At 45.0% G+C, this 27,260-nt stretch overlaps 2 protein-coding genes across 9 annotated transcripts in view; one reads left to right on the top strand and one right to left on the bottom strand.

Moving 5' to 3' along the window:
• ATAD2 (ATPase family AAA domain containing 2) overlaps positions 1-9,384 on the bottom strand; it is a 124,332-nt gene extending 114,948 nt beyond the window's left edge. Inside the window, exons 1-2 of one of the 4 annotated variants that reach the window (XM_053250624.1) lie at positions 9,242-9,376; positions 8,212-8,295 (exon numbers count right to left, since the gene is read on the bottom strand). Coding sequence is in view for 1 of the 4 variants with exons in the window: in XM_053250622.1 (XP_053106597.1) it covers positions 1,782-2,030 (249 nt within the window). In the remaining 3 variants the exon portion in view is untranslated. Of the gene's footprint in view, positions 1-1,781; positions 2,194-2,278; positions 2,340-8,211; positions 8,296-9,241 lie in introns of those variants that run through there. The other 3 variants (XM_053250623.1, XM_053250625.1, XM_053250622.1) reach the window with 3 other exon arrangements.
• Positions 2,488-27,260, top strand: NTAQ1 (N-terminal glutamine amidase 1). Of its 5 annotated transcripts, XM_053250633.1 has the most exons (7): positions 2,488-2,590; positions 6,122-6,259; positions 15,866-15,965; positions 22,419-22,469; positions 24,498-24,646; positions 25,821-25,945; positions 26,982-27,260. In XM_053250633.1, exons 2-7 carry the CDS (start codon positions 6,210-6,212, stop codon positions 27,086-27,088), a joined length of 582 nt encoding a protein of 193 aa, XP_053106608.1. In that variant the 5' UTR covers positions 2,488-2,590; positions 6,122-6,209; the 3' UTR covers positions 27,089-27,260. The 5 variants fall into 5 exon arrangements, with proteins under 5 accessions (XP_053106608.1, XP_053106607.1, XP_053106610.1 ...); XM_053250632.1 differs by having other exon boundaries at positions 2,536-6,259; XM_053250635.1 differs by lacking the exon at positions 6,122-6,259 and having other exon boundaries at positions 2,568-2,590.

Genomic DNA, 27,260 nt, shown 5'->3' on the forward strand with positions numbered 1-27,260 from the left:
ATTAAAAGGTGAAACTGATATGAGACAGATGCATTACATGCAAAGCGAGATAAGTCAAGCCTTAATTTGTTATAATTGTGATGAGTACAGCTCATGAAAACCCCCAAATCCACAATCTCAGAAAATTAGAATATTACATGGAACCAAGAAGACAAGGATTGAAGAAAAGAACAATATCGGACCTCTGAAAAGTATACAGTATACTGTGCTTGATTGGCCAGCAAACTCGCCTGACCTGACCCCATAGAGAATCTATGGGGCATTGCCAAGAGAAGGATGAGAGACATGAGACCAAACAATGCAGAAAAGCTAAAGGCTGCTAATGAAGCATCCTGGTCTTCCATAATACTTCATCAGTGCCACAGGCTGATAGCATCCATGCCACGCCACATTGAGGCAGTAATTGCTGCAAAAGGGGCCCAAACCAAGTACTGAATACATATGCATGCTTATACTTTTCAGAGGTCTGATATTGTTCTATTCTTCAATCCTTGTCTTCTTGGTTCCATGTAATATTCTAATTTTCTGAGATTGTGGATTTGGGGTTTTCATGAGCTGTACGCCATGATCATCACAATTATAACAAATTAAGGCTTGACTTACCTCGCTTTGCATGTAATGCGTCTGTCTCATATATCAGTTTCACCTTTTAATTTGCATTACTGAAATTAATGGACTTTTGCACGATATTCTAATTTTCCGAGTTTCACCTGTATAAGATCTGGAGTCTTGTCACGTCTGCGGTTAAAAAAACCTTGTCCTTCCAAATCAGTGTGAGGAGAAAGAAAACTTGGCTGGAGAAAGGCTTTTCTAAACTCTGGATTTTTACAGTACATTTTACAGTTTTACAGTATGGCTTGATTTTTCTTGGCAGCCAGAACCTTGCCAAGGGATCCTGCCTGACCTGTGCTGAGCCAAGATACACTTTTTAAAATGGTGGTTCTCTTCTATTTGGGGGGGGGGGAGCAACTGTCTCTCTCCAACCCCAGCACAGCACCCCTTCCAATGACTGTTGCTGTCATCTACTTTAGATTTATCTACTTTAGGTTGTGAACCATCTTCATTTATTATTTTTCTATGTAAGGCTGCTCTGGGAAATTTTGGTGAAAAGCAGTATATAAATACCCATAGCCACAAATAAGCATATAATACAAACATTATATTCCTCTGAAATGGACTACTGGGGATCCTATTATCCTTCACCCTAGCTGTATCTAGCAGTGCAAAAAAGGGAGAACTTATAACTAGAGCACTTCAATGGGAAATTGCTATACACAACAGTAGCCAACACTGAACAGTTTGAGAGAAGATTTCACTTCCAAAAACTTAGCAAAGCTGCTCATGTTCCTATTTTGCTGCACAGGAACAGCTGACCAGAGGCTTCTTCAGATCTTGAGATCAGTCATTCAACTCCCATGCAAGCAAGCCCCCTCGAGGCTCTGGAGCACAACTCTCCTCCGTTTTCTAACGTCAGGGGCAAACTCCCCACACACACACAAAAACCACCACCACCACCACCAGTCGGGACGTTGTATTCCCGTACCGCAGCGTTTCGTAACTTTGGGTCCCCAGATGTTGTTGGAGTACAACTCCCATTACCCCCCGCGGCCTTTGTGGCTGGGGATGATGGGAGTTGTAGTACATCAACATCTGGGGACCCCAGGTTAAGAATCCCCGACGTGCAGCATCCCCAGAGGCCTCCCCTCCCGCCCCAGCAGGGTACCCCGAAGGGGCTCTGTGGCTGACACGATGCTCACCCGTCCCCCTCTGCCCTCACTCACCGCCGCCGCTGCTCTCCCGCGGGCGGGGGTGGGGCTTCCCTTCCCCGCGCTTCGCCGGCTCCGCGCCACGGAGGGGGTCGACACCTCCAGCGAAAGGAACTCGGAGCTGGATTCCATCGCGTCGAAGAGGGGCCCCGACGTAGCGTCTCGGCGGCGGCTATTATTGCTGGGAGCCGCCGGCGCAGCACCGCCGCCGTCATGAGGGTCCGGGCGGCTCGCACCGCCCCCGCCACTTCGGAGCATCACCATGGCCGTCCGGAGCAGCAACTCCCAGCAAGCCGCAGCAACGTCCACTTCTCCCCTCAGTCGCCTCCAAATTCTGGCGCCACAGACCGAGCGCTACCGCGTCACCAACCACCCTGCGAATCCCTCCGCGACTCAGCTCTTTTTGTTCCCATCCCTCCTCCTCCTCCTCCTCCCCTCACGGAGGCACAAGCCGGCATCAAGCCATGAATTACTTTCCCTTCAGTTCCTAGTACTGGACGTTCTCGGGTTACCTTTAGATCTCGGAGCTATTTCATCCGTAAGTAGTTCCAGACAGTTCTCTACTGGCGGAGGGACACGCTACTTCGCGCGCCGAGATTTCGGTGTTTTTGGCGCGCTGGAACTTTTGAGGGCAACTTGTTTTGCCGCGCTCTGATTGGCTTAGAGGACGGCGCGCGATCCGCCTGTTGTTTCCTGCTCCTGCCAGGCAGCTTTGCCTGCCAACACGAAGCGTTTAGTGACAGTCAGTCACACAAGAGCTCCTACGCTATTGCTGTACTTTTTAAGAGAGGGGGAGAAAAGCAGCACATTGTTAAGATGCACATGTATACATTTGATTGATTGATTGATTGATTAAGTGCCTCAAGTCGGTGTCGACTCTTAGCCTCCACACAGATAGATTCTCTCCAGGATGATCTGTCTCCAACTTGGCCTTTAAGGTCTCTCAGTGGTGCATTCATTGCTGTCCTAATCGAGTCCATCCACCTTGTTGCTGGTCGTCCTCTTCTTCTCTTGCCTTCAACTTTTCCCAGCATTATGGACTTCTCAAGGGAGCTGGGTTTTCGCATAATGTGTCCAAAGTATGATAGTTTGAACCTGGTCATTTCTGCCTCGAGTGAAAATTCTGGATTGATCTGTTCTATGATCAATTTGTTTGTTTTACTGGCTGCCCATGGTATCCTCAGAAGTCTTCTTCAGCACCAAAGTTCAAAAGCACCAATGCTTTTTCTGTCTTGCTTCTTCGAAGTCCAACTTTCGCATCCATAGAGTGTCACAGGAAAAAACATTGTCCAAATGATTCTAAATCTTTGTAGGTGTAGACATGTCACATCATCTAAATATCCTTTTCAAGGCCTTCATTGCAACCCTACCAAGTGCTAGTCCGCAGCATATTTCTTGACTGCTAGATCCTTTGCAATCCTAAAAGGCAGAAGCTATCCACCACATCAATGTCCTCATTATCAATTCTGAGGCTGGTTGCTGTACCCATTGTCATTAGTTTAGTCTTCTTTACATTTAGTCGTAGCTCCATTTTTTCACTATCTCGTTGACTTTCATTACTAGAGCTTGCAGATCATCCGCTTTCTCAGGATCAGAGTGGTGTCATCAATGTAGTGCAGGTTATTGATGTTTCTTCCTCCAACTTTATAACCACGCTCATCTTCTTCCAATCCAGCTTCTCTTAGTATATGTTCAGCACAGAAGTTGAATAAAGAAGAAAGTATACAGCCTTGTCTTACTCCTTTGCCGATCTGGAATGAGTCCGTTTCACCATGTTCCATCTGGACTGTGGCTTCTTGTCCTGTGTATAGGTTTCTCAATCGAAGGCCTTTCTGTAGTCAATGAAGCACATATTGACTTCTTTCTGGTATTTTTTGGCTTTCTCAATTATCCAGCGTGCATGAGAATGGGGTCTCTTGTTCCTCAGCCTTTTCTGAAACCAGCTTGAACATCCGGCAATTCGCTTTCCACATAGGGCTCTAATCTACATTGGATGATCCTGAGCATTATTTATTATTAAAACTTTTATACCGCCTTTCCAAAAGGCTCAGGGTGGTTTATTTTGCTAGCATGTGAAATTAAGGATATTGTGCAATTGTTTGTGCAATCTGTTATGTCTCCTTTCTTTGGTGGGGAAATGTAGACTGACCTCTTCCAATCTGTTCGCCACTGTGTCGTTCTCCAAATTTGCTGGCATAGTTTGGTTAGAGCCTTGACTGATTCTTCTTCTGTTGACTGCCATATTTCTATAGCTATTTCAGCAATTCCTGTAGCCTTCCAACTTGGTAATGACCAGAGTGCTGATCTAACCTCATATTCCAGTACTAGAAGTTCTTGCAAGTAGGGAATATCTTCTAGAGTATCTTGGATGTTGATGTCCCTGCGGTACAGATTTTCAGTATACTCCTTCCATCTCTGTTTGATCTTCTCTGAATCAATTACTATCTGTCCTTTGGCATCCCTTAACATACCAGTTCAAGGTTGGAACCTCCCTCTGAGTTCAGAGATCTTTTGGAAAACTTTCCTTGTTTTTCCGTGTCTATTTCCATCCTCAAAGTCTTTACAGAAGTTATTGTAATACTGCTCCTTGTCTCTAACAGCTTTCTGAAATGCCTATTAAGTTCCTACCTGAAGTCTTTCTCTTTCTTGACTTTGGCTTCTCTCCTCTTCTTGGCAATTTCCACCATCTGTTCTGACATCCATTTTGCTTTCTTCTGTTTCTTAGTCTTTGACAGTCTCTTTTCACATTCGTCCTTAACTTATTTGATTCCATTCCACAGTTTCTCTTGTTCCCTATCAATGAGGTTCAGAACTTCAAAGCGGTTCCTGATGTTCTCCTTGAAAATGGTGGGCACATTCTCAAGATCATGTTGTAGAAGATGGATAGCTTTGTTTTTCCACTTTAGCTTGACTTGGAACTTGCATATGAGCAGTTCGTGATCTGTTCCACAATCGGCCCCCAGGCATGTCTTTGCTGTTATAACTGAGCTCTTCCACCTCCTTGCACCAATAATGTGATCAATTTGATTTCTGTTCTGTGTACTCCATCTGGTGATGTCCATGTGTATAGACGCCACTTTGGTTGTTTAAAGAATGTGTTAGCAATGAAGAGATCATTGCCTGGAAGAAACTAATAAGTCGTTCTCCTGCTTAGTTTCTGTTTCCTAGGCCATATAGGCCGACTGTGTTTTCCTCCTTACCTTTTCCAACTTTGGCATTCCAGTCTCCAACCACCAGCATCACATCTTGCTTACATGTTCTGTCAATTTCAGACTGAACTTGAGAATAAAACTCATCAACTTCCTCTTCTTCTGCATCACTCATTGGAGCAGAGACTTGAAGAACTGTCATCTTAAAGAGTTGTCCATGAAATCTAATTGATATTAGTCGGTCACTGACCACATTGTACCCAAGTACTGTCATTGCTATATCCTTCCTGACTATGAAAGCAACACCATTCCTTCTTTGGTTTTCGTGTCCTGAGTAGTAAACTGTATGATTTTCTGACTGAAAGTGTCCCATTCCAGTCCATTTTAATTCACTGATGCCCAAAATGTCAATCTGTAGTTGATTCATTTCATCTTTCACTGTGTCGAGCTCTCCCATATTCATGCTTCTTATGTTCCATGTTCCCATTGTAATTCTGTCTTTGCTGCTTCGGATTTTCTTTTCCCGCACGGCAACATTAGCAGCTAGACGTCCAAAAGCCTTTAGTGTCATAAATACCATCGATACGCTGAGAGATCCTCAGTTCTTCCTCAGTAGCATGTTGAGTACCATCCGACCTGAGGGTCCCATCATCCAGCACTACATCGACAACATTAGGAGCATGCATACGTGTGCACACGTACACATTAGTAGCCACAAGGTTGAGCAGTAAAGTTGCCAACTCTGAAGCTTTTCCTGGAGTTTCCCCCTCTCCAGTATTTTTCGCAAGTTGAACCTGTTAAATATCCAGGATTGCCTTGATGCCAATTGCTCCAGGCCAATTCTGGAGTCTCCAGGCCAGTGCTTGAAGGGTAGCAACCCTATATAGAAGCAATATCATGTTTTATTCATTTACAATATAAATAAAAACATAAAACACAGAATTAAGATATCCAACATAATTTGCTAGTTCCAGAAGGATAGCCTGCAGCCAGAATAAAAGCCATAATAAATTAAATAGCCTTAACTCTGGTCTGAAACCAGCAGATTTTTTACTATTTCCTTTGAGCTCAGGCTCCAAAAAGTTGGGAAATTGACTGATGCCTTAACAGACATGCCACATACCCAGTAATGATGTGCAATGTCACAAATTGTGCTCGCTTACAACTTGCCGTCCATATAACCAAACTTTTCCTTGGTCTTTGAAGAGAAGTTGTCCTGCAAGCTAATGAAGTAAACAACAGACAAGAGTCATAGGGATACTAAACTCATGGGATAATTCCTCTAGCAATACAGATGCTTCTTCAGTCTGTAGGGGACCAGGACAATATGGGGCATCTTCACAGGTGAGGAGCACTCCATCCTCCCCATCTTTGTGAAGCCTGAGCCAAAAATGTGGTAGCCTTAACTCTGGTCTGAAACCAGTATGTTTTTTTACTATCTAATAAGCTTATTCCTCCAGCCAGTGCACACTTGGGTAGATTCATTAAGTGACTATTAAAGTGGGGCAATAGTAATCAATTCATTAGGCAACCCTGGGCCAGTCACTGTCTCTTAGCCTCGCTTACCTCACGGGGTATCACAAGAATAAATGGGAGAAGAGATGTGCACCACCCTGAGTTCTTTGGAGAAAGGTTGGGATAGAAATTTAACTGAATTTAAACGAGACTGCAATCCTATTACTCACTTTCCTGGGAGTAAACTCAGCTGAACTCAGTGGGGCTTACTCCTGAATAGACCTGTGCAGTTTACATTGTAAATAACTTGAGAGTGGGTACTCTGCAGCCCAGGACCATTGCAGTCACTGGAAATGGGGAGTTTGGACTCCAGCAGGCATGGCATGGCCAATTCTTTCAGATCAACATGCCTCACAGGGTTTTGCAAGGATGGGGTGGGGAAAATAATGTATGCTGCCCTGAGCTCCTTGAAGATCAGGTCTTGTGGTAGCAAGCATGACTTGCCCCCTTAGCTAAGCAGGTTCCACCCTGGTTGCATATGAATGGGAGACTTGATGCGTGAGCAGTACTGTAAGATATTCCCCTCAGGGGATGAAGCCGCTCTGGGAAGAGCAGAAGGTTCCAAGTTCCCTCCCTGGCTTCTCCAAGATAGGGCTGAGAGAGATTCCTGCTTGCAACCTTGGAGAAGCCGCTGCCAGTCTGTGCAGACAATACTGAGCTAGATAGACCAATAGTCTGACTCAGTATATGGCAGCTTCCTATGTTTCTAAGGATGGGTGGGATAAAAGTGTAACAAAATAGTAAATAAATATGAGTAAAGAGAAGAAAAACACACCTTTCCCCCCCAAAGTGAGGCCTCAAGCAATATGAGAGAAAGCAGAAGGTTATCTTGCAGTACTTTGCAAAACACAAAGGAATCTATCAGACTGCATTAACATCCAATCAGCTGTGAGAGTAGTGTGACCTACTCCCCATTTGTATCTACTAGGGATGAATAGGCAGAGCAAGATGCAAACTACTAAGTAATTAACACCTAAAGAGGGCTAGTTCCTTTTTGTAGTAAGAGACAGTTTCAAAATTTGCTAATAAAGCCTCAAAACTCCTAAAATCCTCTGCACACTTAAATCTCTCCCACTCAGCAGTGAGGAAACCTACATAGTTGGGAAGAGAGTCTGGAAACTCACTGAGAGGTGGTTTTTCCACATTTTGTTTGGAGAATACTAGTAAAGTTGTGCCATCAAGTTGGTGTCCTGGCAACCACAGAGCCCTGCGGTTTTCTTTGGTAGAATACAGGAGGGGTTTGCCATTGCCATCTTCCACGCAGTATGAGATGATGCCTTTCAGCACCTTCCTATATTGCTAATGCCCGATATAGGTGTTCCCCATAGTCTTGGAAACATACCAGCGAGGATTCGAACCATCAGCCTCTTGCTCCCTAGGCAAGTTACTTCCCCACTGCGCCATTAGGTGGCCTCTGGAGAATACTACTACTACTAAAATTTATATACCATTCTTCCAGCGGAGTTCTCAAAGTGGTTTACAAAGCAAAATAAATAAGATAGGTTCCCTGTCCCCAAAGGGCTCACAATCTAGAAAAGACTAGCTCAATCAATAGATGAAATGGCCCCTCACAATTTTATTTCCACATTAAAAGAATCACATTTCCCCATCAATGCCATATTTAATTTAAGGGAAAATGCAATATATCCTAAACATATTTAATGTAATATATCTTAAACATATTTAAGGGAAAATGCAATATATCCTTAACAGAAGAAGAGCAAACATCTGTCTGGAAAAACACTGCAATTTATACTGAATTCATAAAGTGAAAAAATTACCTTTAAAGCAAGATGTTAACCATTCCACGAGGTGCCAAGGATACCTACTGCACAAAACTGTCTCGCCGTTTCGCCCATGTATGACTAAGGAAGATATGCTCTTATCAGGGCTAGCCTAAGACATTTTGATCTTTTTAGTGGTGGTTTAAAAAAAAAACAACAACCCTTAAACAGTTTGCTGTTCGATATGGGCTCCCTACAACCCCCCGCCTGGTAGCAGAGCGAGACCTGTTTACAGGGACCTGAGACTTACATCCAAGTCAACCTGCATAGGATCCCTTTGCAGGATGGGGGGGGCAGGGGGAGGCCTGACACAGAGCTCTTTCCAATAAGCCTACGTTTTCTGAATTCTATATTACTATAAGAAAGAGTAAACACTCCCTGTTCAATAAAATATTAGAAGACTGGTTGTCATTTTGCATATATTACACTACTAGGAAAGTTCCAGAAATTAAACATATGCTATAGACTTATTTGCTTGTGCTTGCAAAAGAAATGTGAAACCAGTTTGAAGTTTGTAGAATTTCAATCTCAAACATTATTCACTTATTGTATAATAAACACATATGGTAAGTTTGAATCATAGTATATTTGAATCTGGAAAAGATCTTTTCATGAGCATTATGTTGTTTTGGAAATACTGGTCTGATTAATGAGTGTTAAAATCTGTTGAGAGCAATAACAGTTAAACTATAGTTATTAATTCTGGTGTTAAAAGTAGTGCATTTAGCTATTTTAAGAAGCAGGGGTATTCATGCAAAATTTGGACTGTTTTCACCAGAGTATGATATTCAGAATATGCATATATCATACTCTGCAATTCCAAAGTATGATATTCAGAATTTCTTCAAAAGCTACAAAAATTATTTAAGTGTTCACTGTGCACATTCTGGTGAAAAAAGTAGTGCATCCAGCTAATTGCAGTGGCAGAGTTGTGTATGCAAAATTTGGTCTCTAGGTCATCAGGAAGTATAACTTTATTTTGCACAAATTCTTCAAAAATATATAATAGATAGAAAGCCATACTTACCAGTAATGCAACCGGTGGCAACAGTTCTCCAAAGCAGACAGCAAACCGAGTTTTCTCCACCCGGTGGGAAAAGAGTCCCTTCCCAGCAGCTACAGGTCACATCTCATCCAAGACTATTGAGATTCTTGCTGCCTTAGGAAAGAGGGCGGGACTTTTCCTATCACTTGGTGATAGGATTGGTGATTTTTGCTATCACTAAGAAATGCTTCCCCTAATTTCTGTACATGAGGATTGTTGTTAAAGGTACAGGAACTGACCTGGAGTCTCCAAAATTCTTGGAGATTTAAATGGCTTGATATTGTGGGAAATGTTGGAAATAGTATAATGAAAAAATATATTGGATGATATATTCCAAGAAAATATTGAGGGGGGGGGGGCGGAATCTCCAGGAATAGGTTCAGTCAGAGCTGGCAACCTTAAGGGTCAGGAGAGGTGGCAACCTGTTTCCTCTTTAAGGCTCCACTTTATTTCATTTGCACCCAATCGTATGGATTTTTATTCAACAGTAAGTCATAAGAACATAGGAAGCTGCCCTATAATGAATCAGACCATTGGTTCATCTAGCTCAGTACTGCCTATGCTGACTCTGAAGTTTCAGACAGGAATCTTTCCTAGCCCTACCTGGAGATGCCAGGATTGAACCTGGGACCTTCTGCATCCGCATGCAAAGCAAATGTGCTACCACTGAACAAGGGCTCCATCAAATTCAGTAGGACTTACTCTCTTGCTCACCACAAAAAACTATGATCTCTTTTCTTTGGTATTTACTAGGACATAGTACCATGGAGAACAGAGACTTGACCACTGAAACTCTTAATTTTGCTGTGCCTCTGCTCAGGGCCAATCAGAGTGGGGCAAGGGGGGGGGCATTTAGCTTGGGCCTTAAACTGAAAGAGGGCCTCAAATTTAGACAATTTTTTGAAATTTGATGAGCTTAGCAAGTTGCTTTTATGTGCATTCCTATTAGGACTGTTGTCTCATTCAACTGTGGGACGAGAGTAGCATTTGAAGGGGCTCACCATGCTTAATATTGACTGTGGCATTGCAAGAAATTAGATTTTTCCTAATAATTAATGCATTTGTACAGAAAAAGGCTAGAAAAGCTTTGTTAAATTTTAAAAATTCAAATTATGTCCCACTATCTTTTTGATGCCTTATTTTATTTTGTCATCATTTAAAAAATAATTATTATGGCTAGGAGTCTCAAAAGCTGGAAGTGGCCTGGGCCACTCTGGGACCTCTGAGAGGGCCTGCCAGGTGCTTTGCCACTTAGATCACACTCACATTGCCATGCTGATTGTATCAAGTGCATGATTAGATTCATTTGTGCTCTGCAAGGTACTGTGACCCACCCATGACTGTGTCCTTGCATTGTTTGGCTTGTTGGCTTCATTTTAGGAAAAACATTTCCCCACTTCTGTCTTGAGTTCAGGGTAGGTCTTAGATAAAAGCTTACACTACAATTAATTTGCAACACAAAACTCTGTTGTTTTTTGCTGACAAAGGCTTACAGGGCTGCTATGCCCTCTGCTGCAAATTGTCTTTCCTTTGTCTGTTATCAAGACTAAAGCCAATGTTGATAGGTAGGGCTGCCAATCCTCCAGGATTGGCCTGAAGTATCCAGCAATCAGTATCTTTCCAGTTGACTGTTGAAAGCAATCCTGGAGACCTTAATGGCATGATATTGAGAAAAATATTGGAAAATAATAAATATCCAGGAATAACCTGCTTGAATTGGCAACCCAATTTAAGACAGGGTGGAGAAGAAAGGCAGGAATCTGAGGCTATCACTGGTCTACGTAGCTGAGAATTGTCTACACTGGCTGGCAGCAGCTCTCCAAATTTTCAGACAGGAGTCTCTCCAAGAGAGTGGAGATGCTGCCAAAGAGTGAACCTAGGACCTTCTGCATGTGGATGCTCTAATACTATCCCCATTCAATGAGGAAACTTAGGGGGGCCCTAAGGCAGCGATCCTAGGTACATAAAATTTTGGAAATTAAATCTATACATTATGGCTTATTATCTCTTACTTTTTTTGCTGTTAAAAATTGGGCTTGACTATTTTGTCTATTTTTTGTGTTTGTAGAATAATTGTAGTATATTAAGTATATATTTTGTGTATATGTGTATATTATTAATTACATTTATATTCCACTCTTCCTCCAAGGAGCCCAGAGTGGTGAACATGGTTATGTTTATCCCCACAACAACCCTGTGAGGTAGATTAGGCTGAGAGATACATAACTGGCCCAGAGTCACCCAGTGAGTTTCATGGCTGAATGAGGATTTGAACTCAGGTCTCCCCAGTCCACTAGACCACACACACATATAAACATGTATGTGTGGAATCTTTTGTATGGTTGTTAATTATCGTACTTACCTGAATCCAAGACTAGGTTTTTCCCAAGTTCCTAACTGTATTCACTCTCTATTTTTTTAAAGAAGCATGATTATATTTTGTAAAATATAGGATTTTGGCTGGCAAAGGACTAATAAAAAATATTTCATAGATTTATTTCCAAATATTGTTCTCATGTGCCTCTAACATATTCCACTTTTTCTTTCTTTCTGCACAGAAGTTGTTTATAACATCCTTTTCGGCTTGTTCCCTTCTGTTTCAAATGGGCTCTGGCTGGGACGGTGTTGAATAAATTAAATTATTGGGTTTCCGACCTAAAGCATTGTTCTGGTGACCCTCCTGCATCCCGCTGTTGTTTGCCCCCGTTTCTTTTATTCAGAAAAGGGCCAGCTCCGTCCCGTCCCAGCTAGTCCTTATCCCTAGAAACTCCCTTGCATGCAGCGGGGCTTGAAGAAAGGCTCGCAGCCACATCTCACTTAGCGATGCCAACTCTTAATGAAATTATTCCTGGAGGTCCGTCTTAGTTCTTCCTTTTCCAGTATATCGCCCCCCCCCCCCCGGCAACCAACAACCAATTCTTTTACAAAATTCATTTTTGCTCCCGTGTGTGCCTTCAGGCTCCACAGAGCCCTGCAGCAGCAGCAGCAGCAGACGCCCCCGCCTCCCTTGCAAAGCAGCCTGGTTTCCCGGGGAAGGAATTCTGTGTAACTCGTCGCCCCATGAGCTGCTTGTGTACACACCAAGCAACGCTTCCTGGAGCTCCCGAAGTAGCTAGCTTCCCATCGTTGGGAGAGCCGCCGCTGGGGCTGCTGCGGCTGCCGCCTGCTCGGGAAATGAGCCCCTCACGCCGCGCTCCCTACTGCCAGCTGAGCGAGGGTCCACATGGAGCAGCCGGCCTCCGCGCTTGCTGCTGCCGCCGCTACCTATCCGCTCGCTGTGCCCGCTCGGCCCGCCTGCGTGTACACCAGCTGCTACTGGTAAGGGCCGAGGGAGGAGGAGAGGGGATTTTGGCGCCGGCTTAGGGTTGCCCGAGCGTCCAGACGGTCGCCGTCCCCTGGAGCAAGGCTTGGTTCTAGGACATCGCATAATCGAGGCCACCTGTTCCAGAACACCCAAAGTTCCACGGGCCAGGCTGGGTTCCCAGGCTTGGATCGCAGACGCTGCCGGACTACAACTCCCATCACCCCCCGCCACACTGGCCAAAGCTGCTGTGACGGGGGATGATGGGAGTTGTAGTCCAGCAGCGTCTGGGGACCCAAGCCTAGGGACCACTGAGGCCCTCATCATAGCAGTGGCTAAGAATTCAGCCCAGCTTAGTGTCTCTTCAGCAGCTCTTGCTGGTGTGTGTGTTTGACTGTGTGATCCCTTTTAGGAACATAGAAAGAGGCCTTATACCCAGTCAGACCCTGGGTCCATCTTGCTAAATATTGCCTGGAGCTTTCCCAGACAGTAGGCTTTACTTTAGGATTAAGAGGGGTGAAGTGCTGCTGCGCGTTATGGATATTTTGAATTTGCTTTAAAAACCGACGCAAAAATTGGGATATATTTTTTTTATTATTCCGGACAGAAATCGGGCTAAGTTCCAATGTGCAATGAAAAACCCAAATTGTGTATGGAGTGCTTCCCAACAGCTCACAGGGAGAGAGCACACTTGCTCTTCTGTGGTTAATCGAAGTAAAACCGCAGTCTGGGAACGCTCCTGCACCCACTGGCAGTGGCTCTCCAAGGGTTCAGGCAGGTGTCCTTCCCAGCTCTAGCTGAAGATGTTAAGAATTGAACCTTGGGCCTTCTGCATGCAAACAGATGCTCAACCCCTAGCTACGGCCCCATCCTCGTAGGGAAGAGAGCTTGTCTTGTGGTAGCAAGCATGACCTGTCCACTTAGCTAAGCAGGGTCTGCCCTGGTTGCATATGAATGGGAGCACTGTAAGATATTCCCCTTGGGATGGAGCCGCTCTGGGAAGAGCAGAAGGTTCCACGTTCCCTCCCTGGCATCTCCAAGATAGGGCTGAGAGCGACTCCTGACTGCAACCTTGGAGAAGCCGCTGCCAGTCTGTGAAGACAATACTGAGCTAAGTGGGTGTGTGGTCTGATTCCGTATATGGCAGCTTCCTATGTTCCTTCTTGAGCACTGTATGTGTAAACTGCTTTGAAAACGTTTTGGAGAAAACAGGTATATAAATATTCATATAATAATAACGCTCAGAGTATCAGTTCCTCTATAAAGCATAATAATGCCAGTCACCTTATCGAGTTAAGGTTGCTGTGTTCAGACCTTGAGAGGTTTTTGGTGGACTCAGAACTCAGTTTGGTGGTAGAGCACAAGCTTTGCATGCTGGTGGCAGGATTGGCAAAAGGGGACAGACTAGCTCAGTGGCAGAGCATCTGTTTTCCCTGCAAAGGGTCCCAGGTTCAATCTCTGGCATCTCCAGGTAGGACTGGAAAATAGCCACCTGAAACTGGGGGAGCCACTTCCGGTCAGCATAGAACCGGTACTGCTAGAAGGACCAATGCGTTGTCTGACTAGATAGAAGTTAGCTTTTTACCTGCATAACCTGCGTAATCCCTTGTCTGAAGTTTGACAGAGTCTCTGCCAGGCATGTCCTCCAGACAGGGTGTTTAGTTTGGGATTGTTGCACCTTGTTGAATCATTCTTTACCATTGTCATACATCTGCAGTTAACCTGTACATTTACTGCACTTAAATTGTCATAGTTACTAATGGACAATTACTTTTTGAGAACAGCGGTTCAGCTGTGCATTGACTGCACTTCCGGACACTGTTGATAGCACTGCTGCATATCCAGATCGAACAGAAATAGGAGGGACAAGGGCTTGGATCAATGTACTGTGTCTCCAAAACCTCCTATATCTACTGCAATGTGAAAGCAGCAATGCTTCAAATATGAATACGACAAATATTTATATACCGAATATTTATAAATGGCTCCCTGTCCCCCCAAGGGCTCACAATCTAAAAAAGAAACATAGACACCAGCAAAACAGCCACTGGAGGGATGTTGTGCTGGCGGTGGATAGGGCCAGTTGCTCTCCCCCGCTAAATAAAGAGAATCACCACTTTTAAAAGGTGCCTCTTTGCTCATTTACTTAGCAGGGGACATCTGAAAGTGCTGATAGGAGACAGTACTGGGCTAGATGGACTAATAGGCTGACTCCATATAAGACAGCTTCGTATTAACTGTACATATCCGAGTAAGATACAATTGAAATGTGATATCATTGCACAGAAAGCACCTACCTGGATAGGCATTTACAAAGCTAGAATATTTAAAAGGTGTGTGCCCCCTGAAAGGCCTGTCTAAGTATAGCATTTGCATGCCAGTAATCTATGGCCCAGGTGTAAACTGTATTGATTTGGTGTTAAGGTTTGTTTTATGTTGCTTTTTGGTATTGTAAGCTGCTTTAGAGCTTTTAAGTGAAAAGTGGCCTAAAAACTAACTAAATAAAATATATAAAAGTGTGTGTGTGTGTAACCAGCACATATGTTGAACACCTTTTAGATGTGCCCCATCTCCTCTTCAGCCAGAAGTGGTTGGATGTACCTGGCGCGTGGGCGAGCCCACCCAACGTGCGCATGCACGCCAGGTATTTCTGGCCAAAGAGGGGACAGGGCAGCAGGGAGGTATGCTGCCGCCCCGAAGGACTTTACAAAAACCGAGCACCGGTTGGGGGAAAGCGGAGGGAGGGGTAAGTGCACCCTCCTCCATCCTTAAAGTCCGACACCTTCGAACCTCCCAGTGTTCGAACCAGTGTCCAAACAGGTTTGTACACATCCCTAACCAATAGTCTGACTCAGTATAAGGCAGCTTCCTGTGTAAGGGCAGCTTTGCAACACATTGAAATATCAGTGCATCTATCCCTCCACTTCCATTTCCCACCCCGTGCATTGTAATACCTTCAAAGGACTGTGCGCATCTTCTTCAAGGGACAACTATTCTGGACAAAATGAATTTGCATCAGTGCAGCTGGTATCCAAAAGTGTCTGTGGGGTAGGCATGGATTTTGGAAGTCCTGACTTCAGTACATTTATATGCACAGAAAATTCTAAAAAGAGATTGGACCAAAGTATTAGAAAGAGATGTGTACATGGAAATTAGAGATATTATTATTTTAAAAATTTATAATCCTTAGAAGAATTTTTAAATGCTGTGCAATTCAATATCAATACATATATTCACTATTAAAATGTTATTACCAGGAGAGAATGTGAAATTTAAATTGTGTGCATGTGTGTGTTTTTCCACAGCGAGGAAAATGTATGGAAACTTTGTGAATTCATCCAAAACCGGAATCAATATCCCTTGGAGGAGTTTTATGCTGTTTTCATTTCCAATGATAGAAAGATGGTAAGTTGTGACGCAGACGTGAAGCTGAAGCACCAGCTTGGGCTCAGGGTATGGGGGTCAAAAGCTGGAGCCTGGTGTGTTGTTCAACACCAAGATTTTACAGTTTCTGTAGCTTAGTGCTCCCCCTGCCTTTTACTGGAACCCAGATTAGGGTGGTGGTTGTTTTTTAACATATTTTCTTCTTCCACCTTGGACAGTAACTTGGCAAAGGCCAGTGTTGGTGCAACATTCCCTATCACAGCTGGTGAAACTTTTCCCATTACAGTGGCTGACATCCTGACGAATGGCGCATTTCTGCAACAAAGTTGTGCTCGTGCAAGAAGATCATGTTGTTGCGCTGTTGTGAAAAAGTTCCCTTTGAAACAGATGAGGTGTGCCACACAGGTTGTTCATCTGTTGTGCAAGTACAAACATGCTTGCATTAGCACAACTCTCGGTTGGAATGCAAGCTCTAGATTTTGCAAAACCGCCTTGCAGTAAGTAGCACACTGTTAGGATGCCAGCCATTCTCCATACCAGGAAAACTTCATCTGCTAAATTTCTATGTTGTTGTTTCTGATGCTGTTAAAAGAGAAGGAGCAGGATGTAGCTATCCTAGTCCAGATGAGCAATTTTCATACAGTTTGCTCAAGAAATTACACTCTATGATCTTTGTCCTGTTTAGTGCATCACTTCATTACAAAGGTAGAAACTTCCTGGAGAGAAGTCTTGCATTGTTGCGATTCCTAATCATTGTTTCACTTTTTCCTTTACAATTAGAGCCTTGTTTTTTCTTCATTAAAATAAATGTTTATGGTGAATTTGCAACCTAGGTAAAGGTAAAGTGTGCCGTCAAGTCATTGCGACTCCTGGCGCACACAGAGCCCTGTGGTTTTCTTTGGTAGAATACAGGAGGGGTTTACCATTGCCTCCTTCCGCACAGTATGACTAGGAACATAGGAAGCTGCCATATACTGAGTCAGACCATTGGTCTATCTAGCTCAGTATTGTCTTCACAGACTGGCAGTGGCTTCTCCAAAATTGCAGGCAGGAATCTCTCTCAGCCCTATCTTGGAGAAGCTAGGGAGGGAACTTGAAACTTTCTGCTCTTCCCAGAGCAGCTTCATCCCCTGAGGGAAATATCTTGCAGTGCTCACACTTCAAGTCTCCCATTCATATGCAACCGGGGCAGACCCTGTTTAGCTAAGGGGACAAGTCATGCTTGCTACCACAAGACCAGCTCTCCTCTCCTAATTTTGCCTTTACAAATAAATCTATCTATCTATCTATCTATCTATCTATCTATCTATCTATCTATCTATCTATCTCAGGGGTTAAATGTGGCTACTGCATGACACCATTAAAAAATCCCTTCTGACACACTTTTCCCCTTCTTTGATACTGTGCATCACAGTGGTCGGGGCAAAATCTATGGGTGCATAAACTGAATTCTGCATTGTCAGCGTTTATTAAGAACAAGACAATTTTTTAAAATGGCTTTGCAAATTTGAGAGGAAGAAGGAGATCTGGAGACAGCAAGGGATAAAAGGGAAATGAAATGAAACAAAATGTTTGGTTCAGATATGCCCTTAGTTTGCCTGAATAGTGAATGAGCATAGCTGTTGAGCAGATGTTTAAAGAACAGTTCTTGTTTTGAAGCCTACAGTTTCTGGACTCAGCAATACTGTGCATACACAGGGTTCCCTTCTGCCATCTGTTTTCTTTATTTATTAATCAAATTTGTACACCACCCCAAACTCTCATCTCTGGGCTGTTAACAATAGCATAAAACAAGTTATAACATATACAGAAACATAAAACAATTTAACAATTTAAAAATCACCCACAAATTAAAACCTTAAAATTTTAAAGAACTGAAAAAGCTTGGGTCAAGAGGTGGGTTTTCAAATGCTTTTAAAAAATTATCAGAGATGGGGAGGATCGTATCTCAGTAGGGAGCACATTCCATGGTCTTGGAGCAGCAACCAAGAAAGCCTGTCCCTGTGTGGCCATCAGCCAAGCTGCTGGCAGCTGGAGATGGATCTCTCCGGATGACCTCAATGGGCGGTGGGGCTCATGATGAAGAAGACCTTCTCTTAGATATCCAGGGCCTAAGCCACGAGGCCATTTCCACTAGGTATGTGGACAAACTGGCAGACGGCCCGTGCACTGCATTTCCCCCACCAGCGCTGTCTGCAAAATCACTGGCGTGGGGCAGCAGTGTACCCTCTTGCCGCCCCGGTCATCGTCAGGCCACTTCCGGTCTGACTCTGACTGGGGCTGCAAGAGGGTATGTTGCCGCCTCGTGCCAGCAATTTTGCAGACAGTGCCGGCGGGAGAAATGCGGGGAAGGTAAGAGCACCCTCCTTGGGGGTTACCTTTAAACCACCACCCCAGCCGGACCAATTGAGAGGTCTGGAAAAGGACCTCTGAACTGGTCTGTGCACATCCCTAATTTCCACTGCAGCAGCGTCACATGCCAAACTATACCCTCTGTTTCAATCTCCTCCAAACTTAAGAAGTGGTTTGGGGCTTCAGTGCAAGCGAAGCTTGACTGTAGAGTAAGCAGAAAGAAAAGGCAGACCTGGTGGTGCCTGAAGAAACACTAGGTTAAGAACATAGGTCGCTGCCTTTTAGGAGTGTGCATGGATCCGGGAGCTGCGGTTCGGCACTGGGGTGAGGGGGTTCCATTAAGGGCAGGGGGGCACTTTACTTACCCCTCCCGCGCTTTCCACCTTTTGAACCGTAAATATTGAAGAAATCCAGGCGGCAGGATCCCTCGCCGCCCGCTTCAATTCAAGACGATGGCGCCTCCCTGTTAAAGAAATCGGGCGGCAGGATACTTCCCTGCCGCCCCCTTGAAGCCCCCTGCTGCTGCCGCCCCCTTTCGCCCCCTTAAATCTCGCCCGGACCCGACCACGCTCTCTACAAACGGGCGGGCGGCAGCGGGATGTACTCCCGCTCGCCCGCCCCCTTCCCTGCCATCTGCAGAAGTGTTTAGGAAGCCTTCTGCGCGCGCACGCGCAGAAGGCTTCCCGAAGACTTGCAGGACGGACGCCAGACAAGGAGAAAGGGGGCGGGCGGGCAGCAGTACATCCCGCTGCCGCCTGCCTGTTTGTAGAGAGCGCAGTCGGGTCTGGGCGAGATTTAAGGGGGCGGCAGCAGCAGGGGTTTCAAGTGGGCGGCAGGGAAGTATCCTGCCACCCGATTTCTTTAACAGGGAGGCGCCATCGTCTTGAATTGAAGCGGGCGGCGAGGGATCCTGCCGCCTGGATTTTTTCAATATTTACGGTTCAAAAGGTGGAAAGCGCGGGAGGGGTAAGTAAAGCCACCCCCCCGCCGCCCTTAATGGAACCCCCTCACCTCAGTGCCAAACCAAAACCACCCCATGTCCGGACCGGTTCGGAGGCCAGTAGAATGGCCTCCAAACCGGTCTGTGCACATTCCTACTGCCTTTTGCTGAGTCAGACCATTGTCCATCTAGCTCAGTACTGAAAAGACTGATTGGCAGCAGCTCCCCAAGATTTCAAACAGGATTCCTGTCTGGAGATGCCAGGGTTTAAACCTGGGACCTTCTGCTCTACCACTGAGCTATGGCTGCATCCCCTAAGGAGAATATCTTACAGCAGACAGTGCTCACATGTAGTCACCCATCCAAATCTATACAAAGGCAGAGCCTGCTTAGCAAAGGGAACAAGTCTTGCTTGCTACCACAAGAGCAGCTCTCCTTGTCCCGACTGAGAAAGACAAATGTGACGAAGTGACAAGGGAAGGCAAAAGAGAATAGCAATTCCTGCCTTTACTCTTGGAAAGTCAAATGGGTCATTGTGATCCAAATCAACTAATAGCTCCAGGAAGGCCAAATGAGAATCTGGTTTGAAAGACGATTGCATTTCTAATAATAAAAATAGCTCTTGCACTAAATTCTGTGGTCAGGAACTGGATGGTGTTCAGGCATTTTCTTCTCAATTCAGCACCCGTATGCCCCTAGAAGCTGCTCCCGAAGGTCAGAGGACCCTCTGGAATAGTTTTGGATGATGCAAATTATCTAGACCCATTTCAGACTGCCTTTTGTGGGCTATGGGGTTGAGACTGTCTTGGTTGCCCTGATGAATGATCTCCAGCTGGCTATCGACAGAGGGAATGTGCTGATCCTTTTGGGTCTCTCTGTGGCTTTCGATACAATCAACCATGGTATCCTTCTGGACTGCCTGAGGATGGTAGGATTGGGTGGCACTGTTTTACAGTGGTTCCATTCCTACCTCTCTGGTAGATTCCAGATGGTGTTGCTGGAAACTGTTCTGCAAAGTGAGAATGAAAGTGTGGAGTTCCACAAGGCTCTTTAACATCTACATGAAACTGCTGGGAGAGATCATCAGGAGGTTTGATGCTGGGTGTTATCAATATGCTGATGACACCCAGATCTATTTCTCCATGTCAACCTCATCAGGAAATGGCATATCTTCCCTAAATGCCTGCCTGGAAGAGGTAATGGGCTGGATGAGGGATAACAAACTAAAGTTGAATCCAAATAAGATGGAGGTACTGACTGTGGGGGGGCGGGACCCAAGAGATGGTATAGATCTGCCTATTTTGGATGGGGTTGCACTCCCCTTGAAAGATCAAGTACGTAGCTTGGGAGTGCTCCTGGACCGAAAGCTCTCCCTGTTTTCTCAGGTTGAGGCAGTGGCCAGGAGTGCTTTTTATCAGCTTCAGCTGATATGTCAGCTATGTCATATCTATCTATCTATCTATCTATCTATCTATCTATCTATCTATCTATCTATCTATCTATCTATCTATTTTATTCAATTTCTATACCGCCCTTCCAAAAATGGCTCAGGGTGGTTTACACAGAGAAACAACAAATAAATAAGATGGATCCCTTTCCCCAAAGGGCTCACAGTCTAAAAAGAAACACAAGATAGACCCCAGCAACAGTCACTGGAGGTACTGTGCTGGGAGTAGATAGGGCCAGTTACTCTCCCCCTGCTAAATAAAAGAGAATCACCACGTTAAAAGGTGCCTCTTTGCCAAGTTAGCATGGGTTCTAGAGGTAAATGACCTTAAAATATGCAGTGGTACATATGCTGGTGACCTTCAGGCTTGACTACTGTAATGCACTCTAAATGGGGCTGCCTTTGTACATTCGGAAACTACAATTGGTATAGAATGCAGCAGCCAGATGGTCTCTGGGACAACACGAAGGGACCACATAACACTGATTTTGAAAGAACTGCACTGGCTGTCGATATGTTTCCAGGTGAAATACAAAGTGCTGGTTATTACCTATAAAGCCCTTAATGGCTTAGGTCCAAGGATTTAAGAGAGTGCCTCCTTTGTCATAAACCCTGCCGCCTGTTATGATCTGGAGAGGTCCGGTTATGGTTGCTACCTGCTCGTTTGGTGGCAACCGAGGACCGGGCTTTCTCTGTGGCTACCCGGGGCTTTGGAATATGTTCCCTGCTAAAATAAGAGCATCTCCTTCTCCGTTTGTTTTCAAGAAGAACCTCAAGACTGTCCTGTTCTTGCAGGTTTTTAATTAGAATTAATTTTCATGATTTTAATAATTTGGTTTAATGACTGTTTTATGTTATTTTTATTGTGTCTCGTATATTTTAATCTGTGTTGATTTTTAAATATTGTTTTAAATTTTATACACTGCCTAGAGATGTACATATCAGGTGGTATAAAAATATGATAAATGTGATAAATAAATAAATAGTATTCCTAGAAGGGCTGCACTCAGAAGGGAGGAAAGGCGTCCCCTTTGTGCGGGAGTATCTTCGACACTTGCATGGGGCTCTTTGGATCCCAGTCCACCTTCCACAACAAATTACAAGGCTGGTTCACATGATGATGATTAGGGTAGGACAAGTGTCATACCCTAGTTCAGGAGCTGTGCAGGCTTCCATTTTGTGATCATGTGCAAGGGGGAAAGGAAGGCTAGGAGGGGAGGAAGTGATTGTCTGGGAGAGAAGAGCTGGGTCAGAGGGCACCGTCCTATCCAGCTCTTTACCCAGCCCTTTAGTGAGGTAAGAGGAAACACCGCCAGCGCTAACTGCTTTCTCCCAGATGATCACTTCCTCCCCCACCCCCACCTTGCTTTTTTCCTTGCTCATGGTCACAAGACGGGACCATGCACAGTTCCTGAACTTGTTTCACCCTAATAATATTGTGATCGAGCCTACTGATTTTGTTGAGTAATGAAGAAAAAACTGTCTTGTCTGAACTCCTAGCAGTGTGGCTGACTCTGGTTTTTTGCTGCTTAGTTTTAACTTCCTTTTGCTGATTTTTATTTTGCATACTGGTGGTTTGTTTTTTTTAATAAATTGGTTATTTTATTGTGAAGTGTTTAATACTCTGCACCACTTTGGAGGCTTTAAAGCAGAAAAGCGGCCTAAAAATACACATGTATAAATCATGTTGGTTTATCTTATTTACATGTAGCCACCCATTCCTTGCAACCCTCAGGTACCACTTTGGAAGCAACAAGCAGGATGTGGAGATCAGCCTGTGATTTGGGTGAGGAAATTCACACCTTCCTCTCTGTGTTTCATATTGATATTATTCTCACCCATGCAATGTGCCTCCATCTGACTTAAGTGGATTCCCCTCTGAACAGCCACATGTTCCCCTATTTCTGAGGGTCCCACGACCCTCAGAAGCAGCTTTTTGGGAACTGAAGTGGGGAGGGAGGGGCAGAAAGATTCCTAGCTTTCTGCTGGTTGTGCAAGTCTGGATACAACCTTGTGTCACTTCTGTAAGACAGACCAGTATTATTATTTCCATGTTGCAGTCCGGGGTGGCAGACAGGAAGTAATGAGCCTTTGCCAAGGCATCTGTTTTCAGTACTGAGCTAAAATCTAGAACTTACGAATAAAGTTAGATGAAAGTGTCTCTGAGCAACTGCAGAGTGCATTTCCCCCCCACTACAGAGAGTCTCCACTAAGACTGCAGTATATCTTTTGATTGACTAGAAAGGAGCTCTGATTAATCAGGCAGCCGGTTTTTAAAAGAGATATGTTTAAATGCAAGTTCTCCTACAAGCCAGCAGATGGCAAACACCATCTTAAAAAGAGGTGTCCCACTTCTCTCCTACACAGGACGGAACGCCCCTCCTTAGATGATGCAGATGTGTGTTGTAGCAAGAGTAATCTAAAAACAAAGCCCACTTTTTGCTTTTGAAGTGAAACTATTGGTTTCACTCATATGCAAATTAACCAGTTGATTCATTGACTATAGTTCATATGAATAACTAATGAAGGCTGCAACCCTAGGCATACTTTCCTGGGAGTAAGCCCCATTATACACAATGGAACTTTCTTACAACTAAATACAGGTGACCCTTTACTTTTGGAGAATCATCCCCTATGGTTTTGCCCATCCGCAGACAATTTTCTTGTAGACCAATTTAGTTATTGCAGGGGGAGTTTGGGTTATTTGTGGGGTTTTCCGCTTGGGGAACCCTTTTAACTCCCTCCTAACTAAATTGGTGTACATGGCTATGCTTGCAAGTTCTCTGTGAGGTAGGTTCAGCCCAGAGATAAGTGACTGACCCGGAGTCACCCAGTAAGGCAATTCTCACGATCGGCCAAAAGTAGGCTGAGCGAGCCTAGCCCACTTTGGGGTGATCGTGTGCTGCAACGGGAGCTGCGTGGCTTCTGGCAGCTAACCCTCATAAATACCCCTTGTCTTTTTGCTTGTGTGTTGGCATGACGCACGGCAACACACGAGTAGACCCCCAACCAGGAGGCTACAAGCAGCCTCCCAGGCTCAGGGGGTCTCTCCAGGATGCCCCGAGTGCCCGTGCAGGGCATCCTGGAACTTCCAGGGACCACATGGCCTCCGATCCCCGCAGCCCCCACTGGCTCCATGACGGAGCCGGCAGTCATGTGGGTGGCTGATCCGGCTGCCCAGGGACAGGGCTGCCTTCCAATCATCTGCGGGGAGAGTGGACTAAGCCCGCTCTCCCCGCAAACCCCTTTACGGCTCTTCTCACCGATCGTGAGAATCGCCTCAATGAGTTTCATGGCTGCATGGGGTTTTGAACTTGGGTCTCCCTCAACCTAGTCCAGCGCTCTAACCACTACACCATGCTGGCTCTCTGTCCAGCTACTGGGTTTCAATTTCTCATTAAGGTTGTGGACCTTTGAGGCTTGGTTGCACTGAAGCCTTCCAAAAGGATGTTAACCCCTTCATGCAAAGCCCTGGTCTCAATGCATCAGGGAATTCAAAACAGCTGTAAGCCCCTTATAGATTAGCTGTGGTCAGACAGACCTGACCCTTGACTTCACCTTTTCAGGAAGTGTTAAGCACTGATAAATTTGGATTTAAACTGCAACCAGATCTTGTGATTATGGTTTGCTTGCCCTGAGTTCCTTTTCCCAGCCAACAACTATCACTACTAAGAAATGTATAATGGCAAAATTAAAGATTTGTTATATTTTTATTCATGCTTTATAGATAAAGTGCATACATTTTGGACATTTCTCCCAGCTTCTCTAATCATTGTGGATATTTACAGTTAACGAGAATATTGTATTTTACTAGGATTACCACGTTGTTTTGCTTCATACGTCAAGCAGGGGCCAGAACTTTATTTATGATCTTGACACTGTGCTACCTTTCCCATGCCCTTTTGACACCTACGTTGAGGAGGCATTTAAATCGGACAGCATTATTCATCCTGAATTTCGGAGGTGAGTGTAAAGCACAAACCTTATTTGTGTCACTTAAATAACAGCCAAGATTTGGACCTGAATTCACATTAGCATTAAAGTGATAGTTTAAATAAACACACACACACACACATACAAGCAAGCCAGACTCATTGCTTTTTTAATTTGTGTTTTATTTACTTGTCCTTTTATACCACATAGATGCAACCGAATATGGAGTAGGCACAAGATGGAAAACTTCCTGTATCTATATATATAATTCTCCTGGGTGTGCCCAGGAAAAATGCGTCCCGGCAGCCCAGCTGATTGGCTGGGCTGCGGGGGCGCCTGATTGGTCCTGGCGGCACACCCAGGAGAACGGCGGCGGCGGCCATGGCCGCTGGTGGGCCCGGCCTGGCAGCGATGGGGACAGGCCGAGGCGCCGGGCCTGGCCGGGCGAGGCGAGGAGGCGGCGGGGGAAGCCGGGCGAGGTGGTGGCGGGCCCAGGCAGGCGGCGGGCGGCAGCGGGCCCGGCCAGAGGAGGTGGCGCGCCCGGCCGGGAGGAGGCGGCGGGGGAAGCTGGAGGAGGCGGCGGGCCCGGGGGAAGTTGGAGCCCAGGGGAAGCCGGAGGAGGCAGCGGGTCTGGCTGGAGGAGGCGGCGGGGGAAGCCGGGCAAGGCGGCGGTGGGCCTGGCCGGAGCCGCGGGCGGCAGTGGTGGGCCTGGGCAGAGCCCAACTAGAGGCACAGATGCTCTGTGCCCGGGCCCACTAGTAGAGAGAAATTCTAGAAGAATAGGTCTGATAGTTTATTGCAGCAACAACAAGTTCTGTGACACCTTAACCTTTGACTAAGACACGTACTGTGCACCTGATGAAATGAGCTCTTGCCTGCAAAAGCTTATGCCATGATACATTTGTTAATTTTTAAGGTGCCACAAGACTCTTTATTGATTTGCTTCTACATCCCAAATTGTATATTAATTTCAAACTTGATTTAAAATGGCATATACTGGCATACGAATTTCATTTGCAAGATGTACATGTTTAAAGTGGATTTTCACCATTCAAATTAATTACATTTGTGGAGTTTGATGCTTACAATTAATGTTTGGTTCAGCTGCAGTGGAAAATACTAGGAATAGAATCAGCCCACTGCTTCCTGATGTTTCTGCTATGGACTATACAACTTCCATCACTTAAGTATTTGGCTTGTTTAGAAAAGTCAGAGTGGTTCGAGCTGATGTGTACCTGAAGATGTTTGCTTCTGACCGGTCCCACATGAAGGATGCCAGTGGGAATTGGCTGAAGACTCCTCCACCCTACCCATGCATTGAAACTGCAGGTAAGCAATAGTTTAACATCTCCCCCAAGTTGATCTCCAGGTAAGCAATAGCTCTAACATTTTCCCTAAGGTGATCTCTAACATCTTCCCCACCTTCTACTATTTATTTAGGTCCAATGGTTCAACATCTGTTTTATGAAAATATTTTAAAAACTTTTAGGATAGAGAAAGAGTGGGCACCAGTACTCACAACCTGCACAATGTTAGTTAAATGGGAATCTCTGATTCCTGAGGTGTGCAGGGGCATCTTGTGAGAACCTGGGAATTACCAGGAATCTCAGTTCCGCTACGGCAGCCATCTTAGATGAAGCGAAGATCGTCAGCCCCATGGGTGGATTTTCTTGCTGGATTACATCCAAATCTATTACATTGGATTGCATCCAAATCCATCCGCATTGCAAAGTGGAGACAGGGATATGTGTTCAACCCAGTCTAGAAAGTCAGTGTAATGTAGTGGTTAGAGTGGTGGACTTATATTGGGGAGACTTGGATTCAAATCCTACTCTGTTCCAGAGCTTACCGCAAGACCTTGGGCGAAACACTCTTTCTCAGCCTATCCTACCTCACAAGGCTGTCATGAGAATGAAATTAATCAGGGAGAGAGACCTATTCATGCTGCTCTGCTGCCCGTGAAGGGCAGGATTAAAATGCCACTAATAAATCTGACAATGCGTCTGCAAGTACACATCTCCATTCATAGTCTTTATTTAGCATCTTGTGTCCAACTCATCTATTGTGTGCTACTACGTCTGGACTGGGGCCAGTGTATGTGGGCAGAGGGTCCTCTTGACCTCCTCTCTCTCTCAACTGTCTCCTCCTTTTCCGTAATCCAGCTCTGCTGTCCCCACCATCTCTTCATCCCTTGCCCTTAGCAATAATTTTACTGGTTTGGGTGAATCCTGGGCCTATCCCTTATAAGCTATATGGCCAGGGACTTGGCCATGAGAAAAACAGGGCCAACATTCCTGAGATCTCCAGGCGTAGGAAACATTTCCTCCCACCAATACCTTTCTTTTCTTTCCCCCTTTTTTCCCAGACTTTATGATGAACTTGAACGACTTCATCAGTATGAATCCAGGTGTAGGATGGGGATCTGTGCTCCCCCTTCCTGACTTCGTGCAGGGTTTTGGCAGTCAGAGCTGATTCCAGCTTATGATGAAGGACAATGAAGTTGTTAAAGTTGAGACATCAAGCTGATGACACTTGCCATTCTATTTATTGCTTGTTGTGTTTAAATATGGCATAATATGATGTGTTGCGTTTCGGCAAATAAAATAATGTACTGAACTAAATAAACCTTTTTAAATTTTTGAAA

Source organism: Hemicordylus capensis, chromosome 4 (assembly GCF_027244095.1).
Source record: "Hemicordylus capensis ecotype Gifberg chromosome 4, rHemCap1.1.pri, whole genome shotgun sequence".
Taxonomy (NCBI): Eukaryota; Metazoa; Chordata; class Lepidosauria; order Squamata; family Cordylidae; genus Hemicordylus; species Hemicordylus capensis.